This window comes from Pezoporus wallicus, unplaced genomic scaffold, assembly GCF_028554395.1.
Source record: "Pezoporus wallicus isolate ANWC-B61680 ecotype Strahan unplaced genomic scaffold, APGP_CSIRO_Pwel_v1 contig_14712, whole genome shotgun sequence".
In the NCBI taxonomy this organism is placed as follows: Eukaryota; Metazoa; Chordata; class Aves; order Psittaciformes; family Psittacidae; genus Pezoporus; species Pezoporus wallicus.
The window spans coordinates 163,616-182,708 of record NW_026637279.1 but is presented as its reverse complement, the minus strand read 5'-3'; the positions used below and the strand labels follow the sequence as shown (position 1 = coordinate 182,708).

The window sequence follows — 19,093 nt, the reverse complement described above, 5'->3', positions numbered from 1 at the left end:
TTTGTACATATAGCTTCCAAGCTGGGGACAGATGATGAAATGCTCTTAATCAAGTTGCTGTTTTACCACAAGATGTATTTAAAATACTCATAACTTCTTCTATCAAAGGGAAATAAGTGCTAATACTTCCCAAAGCAATAGGCATTCCCCAGGTCTGCCTTACGGAGCAATCAGGGAGGCAAGGGAACGTGAGCAACGCAGCTGGTCACACAGATGTCCTTGTCGTTGGGTTAAACCAACAGCCAAGCCTCTTTAGTGAAGGCATGACCAGTGGCTTTCCCTGGGGCTCCTTAACTAAGGTTTTCACCTTGAAAGTGGCATTATATTGAGTTTAAAACCTCAAATACCTGTGTTACACAGCCTTACACTAAACCCAAGTGCCTGACACATGTGGAATTGAGACCAGAGTTTGGTTATGTTTTAAATTCAGCTATTTTTAATCATGACCCAAAAAGAGTTATGCCAGGAGAACTCGCCATAGGAATTCCATTCTCCTCTAGAATGGCTTTATTTTGGGTCCAGTTCTGGTGCTTAGGTAAATCCTGGGAAATGAATGTCCGTGGGGGAGCTGAGCTCCTGCCTGCAGTTGCTCGGTGGTTGATGGAGCCCCAAGCAGAGCATGGGGGGCGCTGTCCTTCCCTCCTGGCACAGACACCTCCGTCCTGGTCATGGCTGGGCTCCTTCTCTAACCTCATTTGTGGTATCAGACGTGAGCTGAGCAAGAAGCAGGAGCCTGTGCAGTGTAGAGCCATGAGCTGTGTCTGATGAAAGGCAGGATTTGGAGTGGCTGATGCATGTGGGGGTCAAACCCTGTCATTTTAAGGCATTTCCAGAGTTAGACCTCGGCTCACCCAGCATCAGCCCTGCGCTCTGCCTGTCCCTCCTGGCTCTCCTTGCTGCTGTGTCTGGATTTAGCAAGGAGAAGCAGAGTGCACGGAGAGAGCCTGGAGGTGCCAGCTCAGCTGGGATGGAAGCTGTCACCTTGGATTTACCAACACTGCACACGAGGTACAGGAACGTGTGATGCAAAGCTGCCTGCTGGGGAACGGGATCCAGCTCCTTGATAATCATACGGGTGTGCCATTTGTTGGGTGTAGAATTGCCTCTCTCAAGGTATGATTGATGCACTTTTGAGTGACAATACAACGGCTCATTACATCTATCACGGGACAAGGGAGTCTTTTTGGGAAATAGCTTTCTTTGGAAAGCTGACCAAGATTTCTATTAATATTTATAAGCACTGGAACGTAATTGTTTATTCAACAGTTTTATTGCATTAAAAGAGAAAACTAATACAACTGTTGCACTGACCTACAACAGCCTGATTTGTATAGCTCCATATAAACGCTGCCTGTGGAAATTAATCACTCCAGAGATAATTGCTAATGATTGCAAAGCTTATTTACTTGGTGTGAGCGGGATGGAATCTGGCTCCGCGTGCAAGGCGTTATCAAAGAGGCTGTCCAATTTACATATAGTTTTTCTTGGTTGTTTTACTTTTGGATTTGGGAAGTCCTCTCGTCCTCCTCAGGTGACATTATGTGCAGGAAAATGACATTAGAATACATTACACTGTATTCTCCACTACCGTTGTCCCTCTGGATCCTGCAGCGCTTTGCAGGGACCCTTTGTCTGGCACATACTGGATGAGTGAATGTTTGCTCTTGACGCAGCCAGGTTTCTTCTGCAGCTGGAGATGGGCCTTCGAAAACCTATTGAATGTACTAAATTGTATTCACAGAAAGAAATAAAAGCAGTGTCGGATTGTTACGAGTAGATAATACAGGGTATGTATTTATTGGCTTGCACCCCATCCAGAGCAAATCCCAAACAGAACTAAACGACCAGCCACAGCTTCTCTGGGCACCCTGTGCCAGCGCCTCAGCACCCTCACAGGGAAGAGCTTCTGCCTAAGAGCTCATCTCAGTCTCCCCTCGGGCAGGTTAAAGCCGTTCCCCTTGGCCTGTCCCTGCAGGCCCTTGGCCAAAGCCCCTCTCCAGGTTTCCTGTAGGTCCCTGCAGCCCCATCTCATCAGTGGTAGGCTGCAGGGTGAGGGTGGTGTGATGGTGGGACTGCTCGTGGGGCGGTCGGGTCCCTTTGGCTCTTTGGATCCTTGACGTGTGCTCTGAGGACATTCAGAAACTCAGGTGTTTCAGTGTATTGCCCATCAGCATTTGGAAGTGAAGCTCGGCCCAGAGCACTGCTTCTGCTCGTGCTCCCGGTAAAGAATTAGAGCCAGCGTGGTGGCATCGCTTTGGCTTCACTCATCTGCTTTTCCCTTAGGGGGTAAACTGACTGAATTGAATTAATTTGCACCGAACCAGACCTGTCTGTGGTTTAAGGGCGGCTGAGCTCAATGCACCGAAGCCTTCAGAGCTGCTGCCCAGGGCTTAAAGCCAAGCGGCTTCATCCTCCAGCCCCTCCGAAGGGCACGCGGATGGAGCCGTGGGGCCGGGATTCTCACCCACGGCTCACCTCCACCTTACGGGCCTTGCTCCGCGGCCGAGCACTTCCTCCAGGTTGGGAACGAACGGGTTCACCTCCGGGCAGGCCGCGACCCGTTCTGTCCGTGTCCCTGCGCAGGTGGAGCTGGCTGGGGAGCGGGAAGAGCCGCTTCCCGGTCCCTGCGGGGCACCACGGCGCCTTCGGCCGTTCCCCTGCGGCAGGGCCGAGCTGCGGGCCCAGCGCTAGCTCCGCGCTCGCCACAGGCCGCAGCGAGCCCCCGGCCTTTCCTCCGCGCCCGGGCCCCGCTCGGCCTCAGCGCTCCGGGGGGCGTCGGGGCAGGGCTCGGCCCCCCCCCCCCCTGCTCCTCCGGGCCAGCAGGGGGCAGCCGGGCTGCGGGACGCACCCGATGGCGTCGTCATAGCAACGCTTGCGGCGACGCCCTTACGCAGGCGCGCTGCTCGGCGACGTGCGCGCTGATTGGTAGATTTAAATCGCAGAGAGCGCGCGGGTGGCGGTTGCGGTGGAGCAGAGCGGGGCGGGCAGCGCGGCGGTGGGCGCCGTCTATCGCGACATGTGGCCCCGCGACATGAAGGCAGCGTGAGTGTGACCCCGGCCTCCTTCCCCTCGGCCCCTGCCCGGCCCGTGGTGGCCGCTCACGCCTCTCCTTCCCTCAGTAGAACGAGGACGCCGCGGAGGCCGGTGCCCAAGAAGCCGTCGAACCCCTGCGTGAGGGATCCCGTGGGGGTGAGTGCGGGGCTCCCAGGGTTGCGGGGGCCCTCCGGGGCCGCGCTCCCAACGGGCCCCGTGCCCCTCTTCCCCCCGTGCCCAGGTGTACTGCAGGGTGAGGCCGCTGAGCCGCCCGGACCAGGAGTGCTGCATCGAGGTGATCGATGAGACCACGGTGCAGATCCACCCGCCCGAGGGATACCGGATATTTCGCAACGGGGAGTACCGGGAGGTAACGGCGGGCGTCGGGGGAGAGCTCGGAGTGGGGGACCTCGCCTTGGGGCTGGGCGGGAGGGGATGTTTACCGGCCTGGAGCTGAGGCTTGAGGTCTTTCACCCTGCTGTCAGTGCTTGGTGCTGGCTTGGGGTATCTCTAGTGTGCAAATCGGCAGCTTCTGCTGTTAGAGAAGCGTATTTTCAAACCCAGAAAACCACCTAGAGCAAAGCCACCCATTGCCTTAACTGTCCAATATGGTCTCTGTAAACAAAAAGGCTTTTTCTGCGGGGTAGACGAAGGGTAAAAGGAACGTAAGTGAAGTGGGAAGAAGCTTTTCCCTGTGAGGGTGCTGAGGCGCTGGCACAGGGTGCTCAGAGAAGCTGTGGCTGCCCCATCCCTTGCAGTGTTCAAGGCCAGGTTGGACACAGGGGCTTGGAGCAAGCTGCTCCAGTGGAAGGGGTCCCTGTATGTGGCAGGGATTGGAGCTGGATGGGCTTTGAGGTCCCTTCCAACCCAAACCAGTCTGGGGTTCTGTGAAATGTTTACGTTTCTTGAAGGACTAATTGAAAGAAACCAGCTCTAAACTGAACTAGACACAAATGAATTAATCCTTGATTTATCCTGAACAGATGTTTCCTAGAAAAGGAGGGTTTGGGCCATATGTGTAGAATGGGGAGCCAGAGCAATGTAACTCTGGACAGGAAAAATGAAGGCTTAAAATGATATAACTTCTATTTCCAGACACAATATTCCTTCAAAGAGGTGTTTGGTGCCCTTGTTGTTCAGAAGCAGCTCTTTGATGTGGTGGCTAAACCGCTAGTAGAAGATCTCATTCGTGGGAGAAATGGTAAGCAAGAACTTGTTCTCTGCCACTTGCCTGTCTGCCATGCAGTTTACTATGGTACTGTGACTTCACGTGTCTCCAGGTTTCTTAGGTTGCCTGGGTAAAAATGTGTATCTCGTTTGCCATGGACTAGTTGTGGTTCAGCATCCTTGGAAGCTCTTGTTGCCTTTCACTGCATCTAAACCCATTTACCCTTGTGTGTTACTTTACTGTTAACTGTTAAACAGGAGCCATTGATTTTCCCAAATACGTTTGACCCAGTTTCTGAACTGCTTCTTGACACAGCAAGCAGGATTGACTCTCTTTCCTGTCCCTTCTAGGTCTCCTTTTTACGTACGGTGTGACAGGCAGTGGAAAAACACACACCATGACAGGCTCTCCTGGTGATGGAGGACTTCTCCCTCGGTGTTTGGATATGATCTTTAACAGCATAGGACCCTTCCAGGCCAAGCGATTTGTGAGTGGTTTTGTGCTGAATTCTCCACTCTGTTGCCTCTAACAGCTTAAATCCACTATTAAAACCTTCTGTTCCAAGTGTCTCCTGTCCAGTCCTGTGGCTGGAGCACTTTATAAAAGAAAACCAACCAAAAAGAACTCGCACCCTTGAGAGTGAGCTGGGCTGGGGAGGCAGATTTGGTAACTAGGATGGACATTCCATAAAGATGTATGGTGTGGCTGGCCTCATAATAATTGCTCACTCTTTAATTAATAACAAAAAGAGGAAGCTTTCTGGGTTACAGACAGAGATCTAGCCACAGGATACAAAGCCACAGGAAACCTTATCTAAAATAATATAGATGTGAGACTTTCCTCGTGGTCAAACATATCTGGATTTTGGTATCTAAATATATTGGAAATAATACTGCAAGTCTTTTCCTTGCTTGTGTGCAGCTTGGGAGCTTCTGTGGCTTGGTATCTCAGGAACACCTGGTTTCTGTCAGATCTACTTCACGTTAGCTAGCAGACAGAATGTTAGTTAGGGGCATGAGGTGTGTTAGACATGGTGTGTGCCAGGCAGCTTGACCAAACAATTTGGTTTGCTGCCCAACACTTATGTTCTCTAATGCTTGTTGTTGTATTGTCTAAACATACTTACTGCTCAGGTTTTTAAGCTTGATGACAAGAACGGTGTGGAGGTTCAGTGTGAAGTAGATGCCCTATTAGAGCGCCAGAAAAGAGATGCCATGCCTATTCCAAAAACTCCATCGGGCAAGTAAGTTGCTATTGTAACACGCAGAATGGATTTAGTTCCTATATTCTTATATCCTTATTCTGTTGTTGTGGGTTTAGCTTATCTTGGTCTCTTTATCCTTCCCTTCGAAAAGAAATAAACACAAATATTAATGGGAAGTTAGGATATTGCATGTGGCTTGAGGAGTTGTAGAAGTGTTTAGATTAAAAGACTTGGAATCAGGTGACAGAAGTCTATTTTTTGCACCTGTTAACCCAAGTGTAAGTGAATTTACTGGGTAGGAATGCTGTGAAGTTAAACTTGGGGATATTCTGCAAAGTAGTGATTTGCTGAAAGGAGGATAGGAGTGTTGACTGGGATTTTGCAAGGCATTTCTTGCTAACACCAAGTCCAGCAGTGTCAGACGGGAGTTTATCTTCTTAATTTTCACACTGCTTTTTTTAATGCAGTGTCGCTGGATGTGCTGTCATGAGTTGCTGGTGTGAGCATTTCCCTACTCAAAACATTTATCTGTCAGTAGATGTGCTTTTTCACTGCCTTGTCGCTGGCTGCGGGGTGCTTCATTGCAATCACTTCTTGTGTGTGTCCAACAGGCGACAAATCGATCCGGAATTCGCGGATATGATCAATGTGCAGGATCACTGCAAAGTGGAAGACGTTGATGAAGATAATGTCTACAGTGTCTTTGTCTCCTATATTGAGATCTACAACAACTACATATATGACCTCCTGGAGGAAGCTCCCTTTGAGCCTATAAAACCCAAGTTAGTTTTATGAATATCATTAGTCCTGCTTTAGCTGTGCTTTTGCAGGAGCTACAATATGGCTTTGCAGCTGGAGTCTTGGCAAATGTGGCTCAATTCACGGGAATCATTTAAAAAAGCACATGAAAAAGGTGATGGCAAAGGAGGCCAGACAATAGTATTGAAGTGTGCCAAGTGCTGATGGTTGTTCTGCTGCTAAGACTTGGCACTCCCTTCCCTGTTATAATGGGAGATTAATATGCAAATATTTAATTTGTTAGGCAGTGTGTTGTATCCCACTGAGATTCTAAATCTCTTCATGCTATTCTGTGAGTACTATTCCTAGCAGGCGACTGCCACTTGGAGTCAGCCGTTCCTTAGCTGACACTTTATTTTCCTGGAAATAGTGTATTGGATGGAAGTTGCTGTTTTGTTGATTTATAGTTAGTGCTAGTTTGCATAGGATTTCTCTTGATGCCAGTAGTTTCCCATGGAACCAGAAAGGGATTGTCTCATAAATGAAATTCTTGATATTTTTGGGGACGGTCTGTACTCGACTGATGTCTAAAATTCATCCTAAAATCGGTGAATCTTGAAGCTGTCAGAAAAAGCAGTCTGCAGATCAGACTTTGGGTACATTGGTTTTAATCCTAAAACCATTAAAGCAACCCCCCTGCCTGCCCATTGGTACATGTCTTAATTAAAGAGTTGGCTGATTTACAAAGACTAACTAGAGCAAAACGTCAGGAGCTGTCTCCAGGGCACTGGCTGGAAAAGGGTTTGAATCTCTGGGAATGCTTTTTAAAGAAGTATGAAATTATTGGCTTTGGTATTCTGCTAATATCCAAAAATCAGCCTATGAGGAATCTTGGTTTATTTCTATTTATAGAAGCTGCAGTCTATTATATATGAAACGAGTTTTAGACACAAGATGAATGACTTAATATTTCTTTAACCCTGTTTTTTTGGTAGGTGGAACAATTGCAACACTCCTGTGCGAAATGGTGACTTTATGTATGTGCACAAGAATATTATTGCCAATACTGAAAAGTGACCTTTCCTTTTAGTAGAAGCAGAAAGCAAACTTGACCGGCTCTCTGTCTCTTCTTGCTTTCCTAGCAAATATAGAACACTGCTGAAGCCATCTTGCTTCTGTGTGCATGTAGAAAAACAATAGCTGCCACCCAAACCCGTGATTTCTAGTAAGAATTGCAATTAAACGTAGCTTCTCAATTAAAGCAGTAGCTGAAGTGTAACTAATCTTGGCTGAGTGTGTGTCCATGTACTTGTACTTCCTCTTCCATCTGCTGTATGGATAATTGACCTATTCAGTCTGAGTTTTGTATTTAAACAAAAGAAAATTTCCATGACAATGTATTATACCAAAAACTCAGTTCTGGTGGTGTCTATTTCTTTTGTTTCCTCCCTGTCCATAAGACCTCCACAGTCCAAAGTGCTTCGTGAGGACCAGAATCACAACATGTATGTAACAGGATGCACCGAAGTAGAGGTGAAATCTACAGAAGAAGCTTTTGAAGTGTTCTGGCGAGGTGAGTCTTGGACTCTAACATCTGAAATGCAGTGCAGATGTGTAATCCTTTACCCTAACATGCTGAAAACAGAATGGCTTTTGCCAGGTGGTGAGCCTGTGAGGTAAAACAGGGGCTTGGAAGGATTGTTTCTGTTCTAAACAGGTCAAAAGAAGAGGCGGATTGCAAACACTCAGCTGAATCGAGAATCCAGTCGTTCTCACAGTGTTTTCATGATAAAGTTGGCTCAGGCACCGCTGGATGCAGACGGAGACAACGTGCTGCAGGTGAATTCCAGGGCACAACTCTGTGTGTGTGTGTGCATGTAGGTTGGAAAAGGCAGTGAACCGTAAAGCATGGCCCACCAAAACCATTCCTGTGTCTTGAGCATTTCATCGTGAAGGAAATCAAAGTTATTGAATTTCAAGTCTCTAACAGAATTGGTCTTCTCTTTGTGATGAAAGCAGGGTGTTAAAAGAGAGCACAAAGCTGCTTATTTGGCTTTTTACCTCTGCTGCTTTTAATCAAAACCTGTTAATCTAAGAAGTGGAGGGTTTGAATGAGTACAGTTGTATCTGTCTTGTGGCCCAAGACGAGGGGATCTGCTAAACCTGCCCACCAGAAGAGCTTGTGGTACCCAGCTTCTTTCATTAAGGGCTATAAGAACTTCCTCAGACTTTATTTAGAGGCAGAACACGCATTCTTTTGAAGTGTGCATACTAGTTTAGGTCTGGGAGGTGAGGGGGAGCTCCCCACCCTGTTAACAGGAATATGTTGCTGATCTTAGCCTAATGTAATTTGTTTTCTGTAACAGGAGAAAGAGCAGATCACTTTAAGCCAGCTGTCTTTAGTTGATCTTGCTGGAAGTGAAAGAACTAATAGAACAAAAGCTGAAGGGAACAGGTTGCGAGAAGCAGGTATGTAACCACCTTCAGACTTCCTGGTAATCATATGCGCTATTAGATCTACTCCTAGAAAAGATGTTGTAGGAAGAATTGAAGTGTCCTGCTATCATGTTCTGTTGTCTTATTTGATGACTTTAAATCCTCTGGTTTGGAAACCAGAAGTTTTTAGTAGCAGTTACTCTGATACTTCAGTTAATTACAGCAATTAGCTATAACAAATAGAACTTAAATTGAGGCAATTTTGTTCTTAAACTGCTAAATAGTTTAGCAATGTGATCCAAAAAGTTGCTTACAGCATTGTTCTGCCTTGTGGGCTTTTTTTTTTTGGCTTTAAGGTAATATTAATCAGTCACTGATGACATTGAGAACATGTCTTGAAGTCCTGCGGGAAAACCAAATGTGTGGAACAAATAAGGTATGCAACCCCTTATCTAATTACCTATTGACTTGACAAACATCTGGTGTAATGAAAGGTTTCTACGTCTTTCATATACTTTATTTTCAGATGGTTCCATACAGAGATTGCAAACTGACTCATCTCTTCAAGAACTATTTTGATGGTGAAGGGAAAGTGCGTATGATTGTGTGCGTTAACCCTAAAGCTGAGGACTACGAAGAAAGCCTGGTAACTTCCTTGCAGATCTTACCTTCTCCTCTCCTTTTTTCATGTTTGTCACCGAATTCTTCTACTGAGTGGATGTGAGGAATAATAATTTCTGTTGCTTGGGCACTTCATTTAATCAAGTATGGAATAACCTGAGCTGTGTCAGTACAGTTGGTTTTATGGTCCCTTGGGGGGCTGAGGTTGGGAAGGTGTGACTGGGAAGGCTTCTGGATACTCCACTTCAATCCCAAAGTATCTAGTTGAGATTATAGCTTGATAATGTCTCCTCTAATACCTTCATTGACCTACAGTCTCACTTTCCAGCTTCAGGTGGCTTGCCTCTTGGTTAGTTTTGGCGTTCAGCTTGCTTTTGTTCTATTGTAGCAAGTGATGCGCTTTGCGGAGATGGCGCAGGAGGTTGAAGTGGCGAGACCTGCCGACAGACCCATCTGTGCCCTGACACCGGGCCGGCGCTTCAGGAATCAGGCCTTCAGAGAGGAGCTCCAAAGGAAGCTGGAGATGAGGGGGGGGCCAATAAATGAAGGTAAATGCTAGAATGCTGGGTGGTTACGGCAGGTTCTTTCCTGTTAGCAGTTTCAGGCAATTTTAAAGCAAATTATTTGAGCCTTGGATGTGCAAAAGGAGCTTAGCTTTGAGCCTCCTCTGCAATAGGCACAATTTTCATCCCACAGTGCTACTTGTAGCATAAACCTAGTTACTGTGGAAGTGTTATTGTGGTGAGTTGAATTCATGCTCCTATTATTACAGCTCCTGAAAGGAAATTGTGCTGGGGATGATACTTTGATGTTTTTGTATGCTTTGGGCTCCCTTTAGAAATCGGGAGTAGCCTGGAGGTATTATAAGGCAATGAATTGAGAATGTGACATTTAATCTTGTCTCAGCGCTGTCATCTCTTCTGGAAACCTCGAGTTCTCATTAATAATTCCAAGTTCTGTCTGCTTCATGATACTAAGGAATGAATGATGTGTGGCTGTGCATTGTCAAATGGAGTTTTTCTGTTCTGCAGCTTGCCAACAGACTCTCTTGGCTTTAAATCTTACAGAGACAGAAGAGCAAGCTGTTTCAGAACTGCTTTTGCAGAACTTTCCTCCCTTGCCTTCATGTGAGCTATTGGATATTAATGATGATCAAACACTTCCAAAGTTGATTGAAGTCCTGGAAAAACGCCATAAAATACGACAGTTGTTGTCAGAGGAGATTGCCAAAACTGGTAAGAGTTTGAGCATCAGTTTGGAGCTAGGTTTGGTGCCCTTATTACTACTCAAGGGATCTCTCCTGTATCTTCTGTACAACATGACATATCTTGCCTTGATTGATCATTTAAAAAGCCTTTTCTAAGGTAATGAAATAGCTGAAAGCATTGTTGGTGGGAGAAAACCAGAAGTGCTTTTGACAACGTGGAGATACGGTGAGAAGATAAAATATATCAATTCCCTTGCAGTGCGTGCATTTAAAACAGCGCTGCAAGAATTTGAGTCCAGCGTTGCATCCAAGGAAAACTATGTTCAAGGGAAACTGTCTGAAAAAGAGAAAACAATAGCAGGGCAAAAAATGGAGCTGGAACGCCTGGAGAAGAAAATAAAAACTTTGGAATACAAGGTCAGTTTCTTCCTTGTCTAAAGCCAAGCACCAAGTGTGTCATTTGGCAAGCTGCTTGGTGTCAGGAGTTGCTTGTAAGATGGGTATTAGAAACAAGGTTAAAAGTATTTTGTGGGGAGCTCTTACTGAACGCTTTATGGCTTTCTTATGAGGTGAGGCTTTTCTTAATACATGGAGACGGGCAACTTCTGTTGTAAAATCTCTGAAACTTTGTGGAATGTTGACCATTATCTGGCTACGTTTGTACAACAGCTGATGCATTCCAGTACGTGTTAACAGTCAAATAGAACTGGCAATTCTGGGCTTAGGTGGTTGTGCTTCTAAGAAGCATTGCCAAGTCCTTCCTGTCTTCCTCCAGATTCATATCTTGGAGAAAACTACAACAATTTATGAAGAAGACAAACGTAATCTTCAGCAAGAGCTAGAAAGCAAGAGCCAGCAACTGCAGCGTCAGGCTTCGGACAAGTGCAGGATGGAGGCACGATTGCAAGGCATGGTGACAGAAACCAGCGTGAAATGGGAGAAGGAGTGTGTAAGTGCACGACTACATCTGTTAGAAATGTGTAATGGAGTGATGCTGGGTTGTGCCAGCCGCCTTGGATTAAGTGAGGGATTTTCTGCTATAGTAGTGTTAAGAGTGGAGATGTGTCTGGCTTTTTATTACGGACTCAGATGTTTTGAGCTTAACTTTTCTATGTGTACAGTGATACGATGAAGTCCTCAAGGACTTCTGATGCCGCTAGAGCAGCTCGCTTAAGCTCTATGTCACTTCATCTCAAAACGTGGAATTTGTTCTTTTGGGTTTGTGGCACTAAGATGTGATTCTCTTGTTCCATCGGTTGTCAGTAGAAGCCTCATGTCAGAATTTCACCTTTCTCTGCATGTGAAGTCTTGCTCAGTACTTGACAAGCAATAAGGAAAGGAAATCTGAGGGATTAACTCTTACTACTGCAGGACTCTATTACTTCAGCATCATTGCTTGAACTATAGATAGACGTGTTCCCATTTGTTGTAATTTAGGAAGCAAAACGCTTATGGAATTAAGCATGGTATTATTTTATAATCTGCAAAGTCTTTCTTTGGCTTGACATGTTGTTATTTCCAATAGCTTGTATCTCGGTGAGGAAGAACTTTGTTTCATGTGGAATATGCAATTCCCTTCAAGCTTTCAGCACCATTACTTGTGCTTTCCTGTAAGGTACTTCATGCTTTTCCTCCCATGTCTTTGTAGGAGCGTCGTGTGGCAGCAAAGCAGCTGGAAATGCAGAACAAACTTTGGGTTAAAGATGAAAAACTGAAGCAGCTGAAGGCCATTGTTACTGAACCAAAAAATGAGAAGCCAGAGAGGCCTTCACGAGTGAGAGACCGAGAGAAGCCTGTTCAGAGATCAGTGTCTCCTCCACCGGCACCTGTATGTTGCCTTTAAAACACTCCTCGATACAGGGAAAAGCACAGTTATAAAAATGAGCCAAAGCGCAGGCCCCTTCTCTTTAGTGGTTAGAAAATACTTCCCAAGCACAGAATTTGGATGACTTAAACTTGCTTTGAGTTCTTTGTCTCTTGTTGTATTTATCATTGCCTTTTATCCTTGCTTCTACCTTTTAATACTACTGCTGTTAGAAGAATGCCTGATTCTTAATGCTGTCACTGTAACACAATACCTCTCCAAACCCATGAGCTTGAATTGGCACTGCACCTTGTCAGTATTGAATGTTTTATTGCCTTGAAAGTTGACAGTTCTGTGTGTTCACTAATTCCTTTCCTATTCTCTCTAGCCTCCTAGTAACTCTGTTACTCAGGTCCCTAACAGCCAGCGGCTCGTGAGCAACCCGCAGGTGCACAGACGTTCTAACTCTTGTAGCAACATTTCTGTGGCATCCTGTGTTATGAAATGGGAGCAGAAAACCCCTTTGCACAAGCCTACCAGTGGCACTTCTAATGCAAGGAATAGACAACAAGAACCAGAACAAAATAGAGACTATAACATCTCAAACAGAAGGCGAGGGATGTGCTGGACTGGAGTCACTGAGCTTCCCAGGCATAGAGATGAGCTAGAAATAGAAGAGGATCAATGCCACAGGGTTAGTGCTGCTCCTGTCAAAAGCTCAAAGTAGTGTTGCTCAGTCTGGCTCAAAAACTCGTTGCAACTGAGCACACCTAACATAGATGGTAGTTTCCCCCTTATTGTGTTTCTTGCTGGTGCATCGATAGCCCTGTGAGGAGCTCTGAACCAGCTAGACTTTTTGTCTAGCTATAAATGTCCTTGTGTTTTAACTTGTGTCTGTCTCTTCAAACCTGTCTTGCAGCCTGCAATTTACCATAGTCTGTTTGGGCAGCTTAAAAGGTGGTCTTATGAGCCATGCCTGCAAATGTCTACTGGAAACAGTGCTTGGACAAACGTCTTGCATGTGTAACTGTTAACTTTAACCCTCCCAGAACAGTCTTGCTTAACATCTGTGTTAAAACTGAGGCTTTGCTTACAGGTGGGAGACTTCCTTTTCATTAAAGTGATGCATGCAAATGTTTGATTCAGTGGCATCTCTGTCACGTTACAGTGCTGTCACAGTGGCTCAGGTAAATCAAAGGGAACTGCACACCCCAGCCTCTTAGAGAGCTTCTTGAGAGGAGCAAAGTTAATCGTGGTATGATTAATTGCTGAGTGTTCTCAAAATTCCTGGCACTTGCTGGCCCTTTGAAGTGAGGGACAGGCTTTTAAGCAAATGCTATTCCAATTAACTAATACATGAATTGCTGTCAGCAGAGAATGGGGTGCGATCTGTGCCACAGCAAAATGTGACCAGTAATAGCATGAGTTCCAAGGCACCTTGGCAGAATGGTTTCATAAGAAAATCAACTGAAATAAGCCCATGCCCATTAAAATGTATTGAAATGATTGCTTTTTGTAATGGAAGATTTTTGCTGAAAGCCCTGTTTCCCTCTGTATGTTTAATGATGAAGAGCTGCTTTAGACTTATAAGAGGTTTATCTGTAAAGGGTCCAGCCAATGTCGGTGTCTGTTGGTCAAAGAAATCCTAATTGATGCTCATCACGTGAAGATACAGGGGGTGGCACTTGCATTCATAGTTTTGCTCACCATGTTTTAGAGGTCTCCAAAGTGAGCATGTGAATGGAGCAGAGAGAGGCTGCAAATACTCTTTCAAAACCCCATTCAAAGATCTTGAAGGGACCCAGGTTTTGAACTGAGTTTCCAGAGTGTTCTGATTTTCCTGAGCACCTGACAATAATGTTCATCAGATGGAAATGTATGAACTTCTTATGGATTTCCAACAGCTGAGTTGAGAAGCAATAGCACCAGCACAGGGGATGCTGCTTCTGCTCTGTTTACTCAGTGTTAGGTTTTGCCTCCTTTAAAGGTGTTGGGAATCCATACCCTGCTTGCTTTGCTACCCCCAAAATCCATTTTGAATCATAAATGCATCCATGGAAATGTAATTTTCTCTCTTGTGGTTGGTTAATATGTTCATAGCAATTGGGTTTGATTTGGAAACTTGGAAGGAGCGTTACCAAACATAATGATATCCTCCTTGAGGCGACCTTCTTAGGTCTGGAATTGGCAACAGATTGGGTAACAGCTAAAATTCACAAGAAACAGGAATTGGCAGAGAAAGAATCCATTAATAACTCCTTGCAAGGCTCTTTGTAATGGTGCCTTTCAGGATGCACTCTGAAAGCACTTGAGGAAGGAAGCTTTGATCTTCCTACAGACACATCTTAACCAGACCTGCAAAGCTCCCTTCTAAGGAGCTAAGGATACCCTGTGAGTGATTTCCTGTGTGCTGATTTCTCCTGATTCTCTCCCACTCTGCTCAGAGCGCACCTCCAGTTCGGCTCAGACACAGACGGTCCCGCTCAGCTGGGGAGAGATGGGTGGATCATAAACCACCTTCTAATGTGCCCACTGAGACAGTCATGCAGCCTCAAGTGCCTCATGCCATCACGGTGGCAGCTGCAAGCGAAAAGGCGCTAGCTAAGTGTGACAAGTACATGCTGACGCACCAGGAGCTAGCCTCTGATGGGGAGATTGAAACTAAGCTCATTAAGGTAAAGCAAATGCCTTTGTTGGGGACTTGTGATAACTCTGTCAAACCCCTTTGTGGTGTTACTGGCTTGTGAAAGGGTGTGTTTGGCTTGATCTGCTGTGAGATTTGAATTGAAAGTTCTGTCCTTCGAGGGAGCTTTTAGTGTCTGATGATACTGTTCTTTGTCATTAGTTTCTATAAAGCATTACAAACCCATTTAACTCAGTCACTAGTTTCCCTGAAAGTAATGAAGTGTTGGTTTTTCCTCTAGTAAAGTGCAGTAATCCATTTGTAGTGAAAGAGTTAGACTGATCTTGCAGAGTCAGTCCTATTGGAGTGGTGCTGTTTCATCTCCAGTAGCAGTGTGAGTAACTTGCTGCAGTGATGGATGGTCGAATGCTCCAGGACACAATTTCTCGTAGTCAACTGACAAGCAAACTGGTGAGAGCCCAGGCTTTGAACACTTGCAGTGTTTGTGCCCCACAATGCTGACTGTACTTACCTAAGGCAAATTGAGAGCTCTTTGTAGTTTGGAACAAGAAGGTTTTGATTCATTTTTCCTCTACTCACAGGCCTTCTAATATTGCTTTTTCTTTTTGAGTTTAAAAAACCTTCAATTCTTTCATGTGTGTTCATGAAAACAGTTTTCATGTGAAAGCCAGTGTTGTAGCAATTGTGCTGATTTAGTGACTGTACCTTGTCAACTGCTTTCTGCTTCCCAGGGTGATGTTTTCAAAACCAGAGGTGGTGGACAGGCTGTGCAGTTCACTGAGATAGAGACTCTGAAGCAGGAATCTCCAACTGGGTGAGTTGTGGTGTTAACCTGAGGTTCTGATGCTGCTGGAGCTGTGTAGCTCCAGCAGTGCACATGGAACTGCTTCTGGTCCAAATGATTGGATAGAAGTTGCTGCATCTAACTTGAAATCATGTAAAAGTAATTTGGTGAGGCTTATAGCTACTAGAGCTGCTTTTAAGGCTGGGCTGCTGCTGAGAGTAAAGGATTTATTTAGGAAGTATAAAATGCGTTCTCTTGCATATGAAAATCTGCCAAAATACATGATGCTTATAACTGTCTTCATACTCTTTCAGTCGAAAACGAAGATCATCACCTTCCAATCCTGACCAGCCTGAGGATGCTGCAGACTCGGAATGGACTGATGTGGAAACCAGAGTAAGCTAAAAAGGAAGAAGGGGATTATCTCATGCTTGGTCTGGATGAGATTTTGGGGTAATGCTCATAGCTGTGTTTTGGGGTTAGCCATAGAGACCGATTTTGTGTGTCTTGGCAGTGTTCTGTGGCAGTGGAGATGAGGGCAGGATCAGCTCTCGGACCTGGGTATCAGCATCATGCTCAGCCCAAGTAAGTGCCTCTCTCCTTTTGTAGCTGGGGGATTGTGTTCTCTTTCCTAGTAACATCTAACATGGGAGAGCTTTCTGTTTTTACCCCCTATTGACCTTGCTGCCTTTCCTAATTTAGGTTTGGGGTGCAGAGGCAGGATCATTCAGTGTTGGAAGCTGGTGATGGGATAGACCTGTAGGACACTCCACCCAGAAGACAACTTAATTCTTCTTAAACTCAATATTCTGCTTACTGCACTGAATGCCAGAGTGGGAACTGTAGGATGCCTGGCATGTCCAGAGTGGAACAGGGCTAGGGATGGCAGTGACTGAGTGCTAATCTGTATTTCCTCTTCTGTCCCCCAGCCTTTATCAGATGCTGATGTAGTAAAGAATACTCATTTTTAATAAATTTCAGTAAATTTCAGCATGGCTTTGGGAGGAGGGAGCTGGGGATGTGATGACCACAGGGTATATCTAATGGTTTACTTGAACACAGCTAATGTTCCAGCTGCTGCCTGCTCTGTCATTATCAAGGCACCTACTAAGGAAGCCTGGGCTCTAGTTGTGCTAAAAGAAACCTTCACTTCAAAGGCATAGACAACAGCCTGAATTCTTCAGGCCTGCCTTTAATGTGGTGGGATCAGTGGCAGCTGCACCCAGGAATGGAAGTTTACCAAGCCACCAGTCCCAGTTTCTAACAGAGTCCAAATGATCCTGCAGTCTGTGAGGCTGGTGCTAACATCTGAGCCTCACATCTAACAAAACATTTCAGTGACCAAGGAAATGCTTCAGATAGGATAGTTCTGTTAAACCAGAGGTTGCAGAGGAGAATTCAATCCAGATTTGGCCTCTTGCAGCTAGGTGCTGGCACTGCTCCGGAGGTGTCCTGTTCAGCTCAGAGGAAGAAAATGCAGTTTTGCAAGACCTTTGCAGCAGGAGAAAGGGCTGGAGAGAGACAAAATGTTTGTGAAGGCAAAATCAAGTAAACTCACTGCATTTGGAACCCAGAAAGTTTAGAACTGTGGTGGAAGGGTATTTTGGAGAGTGTCTGAAAGTGTCCCCCTTTCAGATAAGGTGACAAATATGAGCCTTTCATCATGTTAGCATATACTTTATTTCATCTCTTATTGGAGACATGCTCAAGGTGGCTACTGCTACTTGCAGCCTTGCTACAGCCTTGTAATATTGTAGTATATCCTTTAGTTTATCTGTGTATTGAGTTGGAGCTTGTATTTATTTTAGCTTGTTTAGTAACTTAAGCCTTTGTTTTATGCTCACAGCTGTCTAAGAAAGACAGTCAAATACATGTTTCCTGCTAATATCTTTAGTTTAATTTGTTGCATTTCCTAGCATAGGAAGTATGTGAGACTTGTATATACAGCAGGCTAGGTAAATAAGGTATTTATTGTTAAGGAAAATGCTGCTGTGTAAAACCCAGAAGTTACTTGTGGCTTTTCTTTTTCCTTTTCAGGCGAAGAAAACCATGAACTTCATGTGCTGCTGCATTGGATTCCTCTTGATTTTATCAGACTGATGTAATCTCTGCTGCCAATGATAAACCTGATGAAAACTGCTGTGCTATCCCCACAGGCTGGTGTTTTCATAACCTCCTGTGGTAGGCAATGGTTAAATGGGAGATACCTCTTGCAGTCCCAAAGAAGCATGTGCGTGGCTGTGTGTGTTTTCAGTAGATATATCCCAGACTCCTGAAGAACCTTCTGTCTTGTATGTATTGAGCTGTATCTTTATAGACTAATGAAACAAGGCTTTTGCCTTGCATTTATTTTTCCAGCTTTTTAGAGTGCAAAATACTTCTGGTCACTCTTCCTTGTCAGGTCCTCTGTTTCGAAGAGTCATGCTGCTATTTATTTAGATGCAGTAACGCACTTTAAGAGTGTTTCTATGCCATTTCATATTTTATGTTAACCAGCATGAGCTTGGTAACATGGCTTTCTTCTTGGAAGAATTACCTTGGATTATTTAATACTCAAATCAGCTTGTAAAAAACAATTCAATCTTCAGACTTTCATAGTAATGAAGCAAGAAACCGATGGGTAATGGTGACCTGACATCAGACCTACTTTATATTGTAGTGTAAGTAATTCATGTTTTACATCTGTAGATACAGGGCGAAGGGGTAACTTGCTCACAGATATGGTGAGAACTTTATATATATGTGTCTCTGCAAACCTGTTAAAATAAATACTTTTATTCAGTGGCTCTTACAAAGCATGTTCTTGTTACTTGGGGGCATGTGAAGCTACAGCAACTAAGGTAAGCACCACAGCATTTTGACAGTGTCTTGTGCAGAGCTGTCGATGAAGGCACTTTTTGGGGTGCATCTAAAGTTTAAGGAAGCTGCTTGATTAATAGTAATCAAAAGTTTAAACCAATCTAAGTTTAGTTTAAAAAGTTTTAACCATCTAAAAAGTTTAAACCATCTAAAGTTTAAACCAAGGAATCTGCTTGATTAATAATAATCTGCTTGATAAATAATAATCAAGCAGATTCCTTGGTTTAAACTTTAGATGCATCCCAAAAAGTGCTTTCATCAACAGCTCTGCACAAGACACTGTCAAAATGCTGTGGTGCTAACCTTAGTTGCACCTTAGTTGATTAATAATCAAGCAGATTATCTGCTTGATCAATTATAACCCCAAGATATGTTTTGGACAACCTTATCTTTGTGTCTGCAAACTGCTTTCGGGGCAGTTGGTTGCGTTTTGTGAGTGCCTTGTTGAAAGGTGTTGAAGCTTTGAGCTTTTTCCAGTGTAAGAAAAAGCTTTTCTTCCCAAGCAGTTAAAACCCCATTTTTCTTGTAAATCCTAGGGGATTTTTTTTTTTTTTAAACCCTTTTGAAGGAAAAGGGCCACAGCTGGAATGGAAAG

General features: G+C 44.7%; 1 protein-coding gene across 5 annotated transcripts; it reads left to right on the top strand.

Moving 5' to 3' along the window:
* The first annotated feature begins 3,014 nt into the window (after positions 1–3,014).
* Positions 3,015–17,894, top strand: KIF23 (kinesin family member 23). 5 transcript variants are annotated; one of them, XR_008971589.1, is made up of 25 exons: positions 3,015–3,042; positions 3,120–3,189; positions 3,275–3,403; positions 4,129–4,234; positions 4,552–4,688; positions 5,335–5,444; positions 6,017–6,187; positions 7,139–7,180; positions 7,604–7,716; positions 7,861–7,982; positions 8,510–8,612; positions 8,936–9,015; positions 9,106–9,225; positions 9,589–9,748; positions 10,268–10,435; positions 10,667–10,824; positions 11,183–11,356; positions 12,056–12,235; positions 12,600–12,905; positions 14,656–14,886; positions 15,587–15,669; positions 15,954–16,035; positions 16,154–16,224; positions 17,063–17,279; positions 17,677–17,894. XR_008971589.1 is itself a non-coding variant. In XM_057404628.1 (24 exons), exons 1-24 carry the CDS (start codon positions 3,017–3,019, stop codon positions 17,690–17,692), a joined length of 2,958 nt encoding a protein of 985 aa, XP_057260611.1. In that variant the 5' UTR covers positions 3,015–3,016; the 3' UTR covers positions 17,693–17,894. The 5 variants fall into 5 exon arrangements, 4 of the variants coding, with proteins under 4 accessions (XP_057260611.1, XP_057260612.1, XP_057260613.1 ...); XM_057404628.1 differs by lacking the exon at positions 17,063–17,279; XM_057404629.1 differs by lacking the exons at positions 7,139–7,180; positions 17,063–17,279.
* The last annotated feature ends 1,199 nt before the right edge of the window (positions 17,895–19,093 follow it).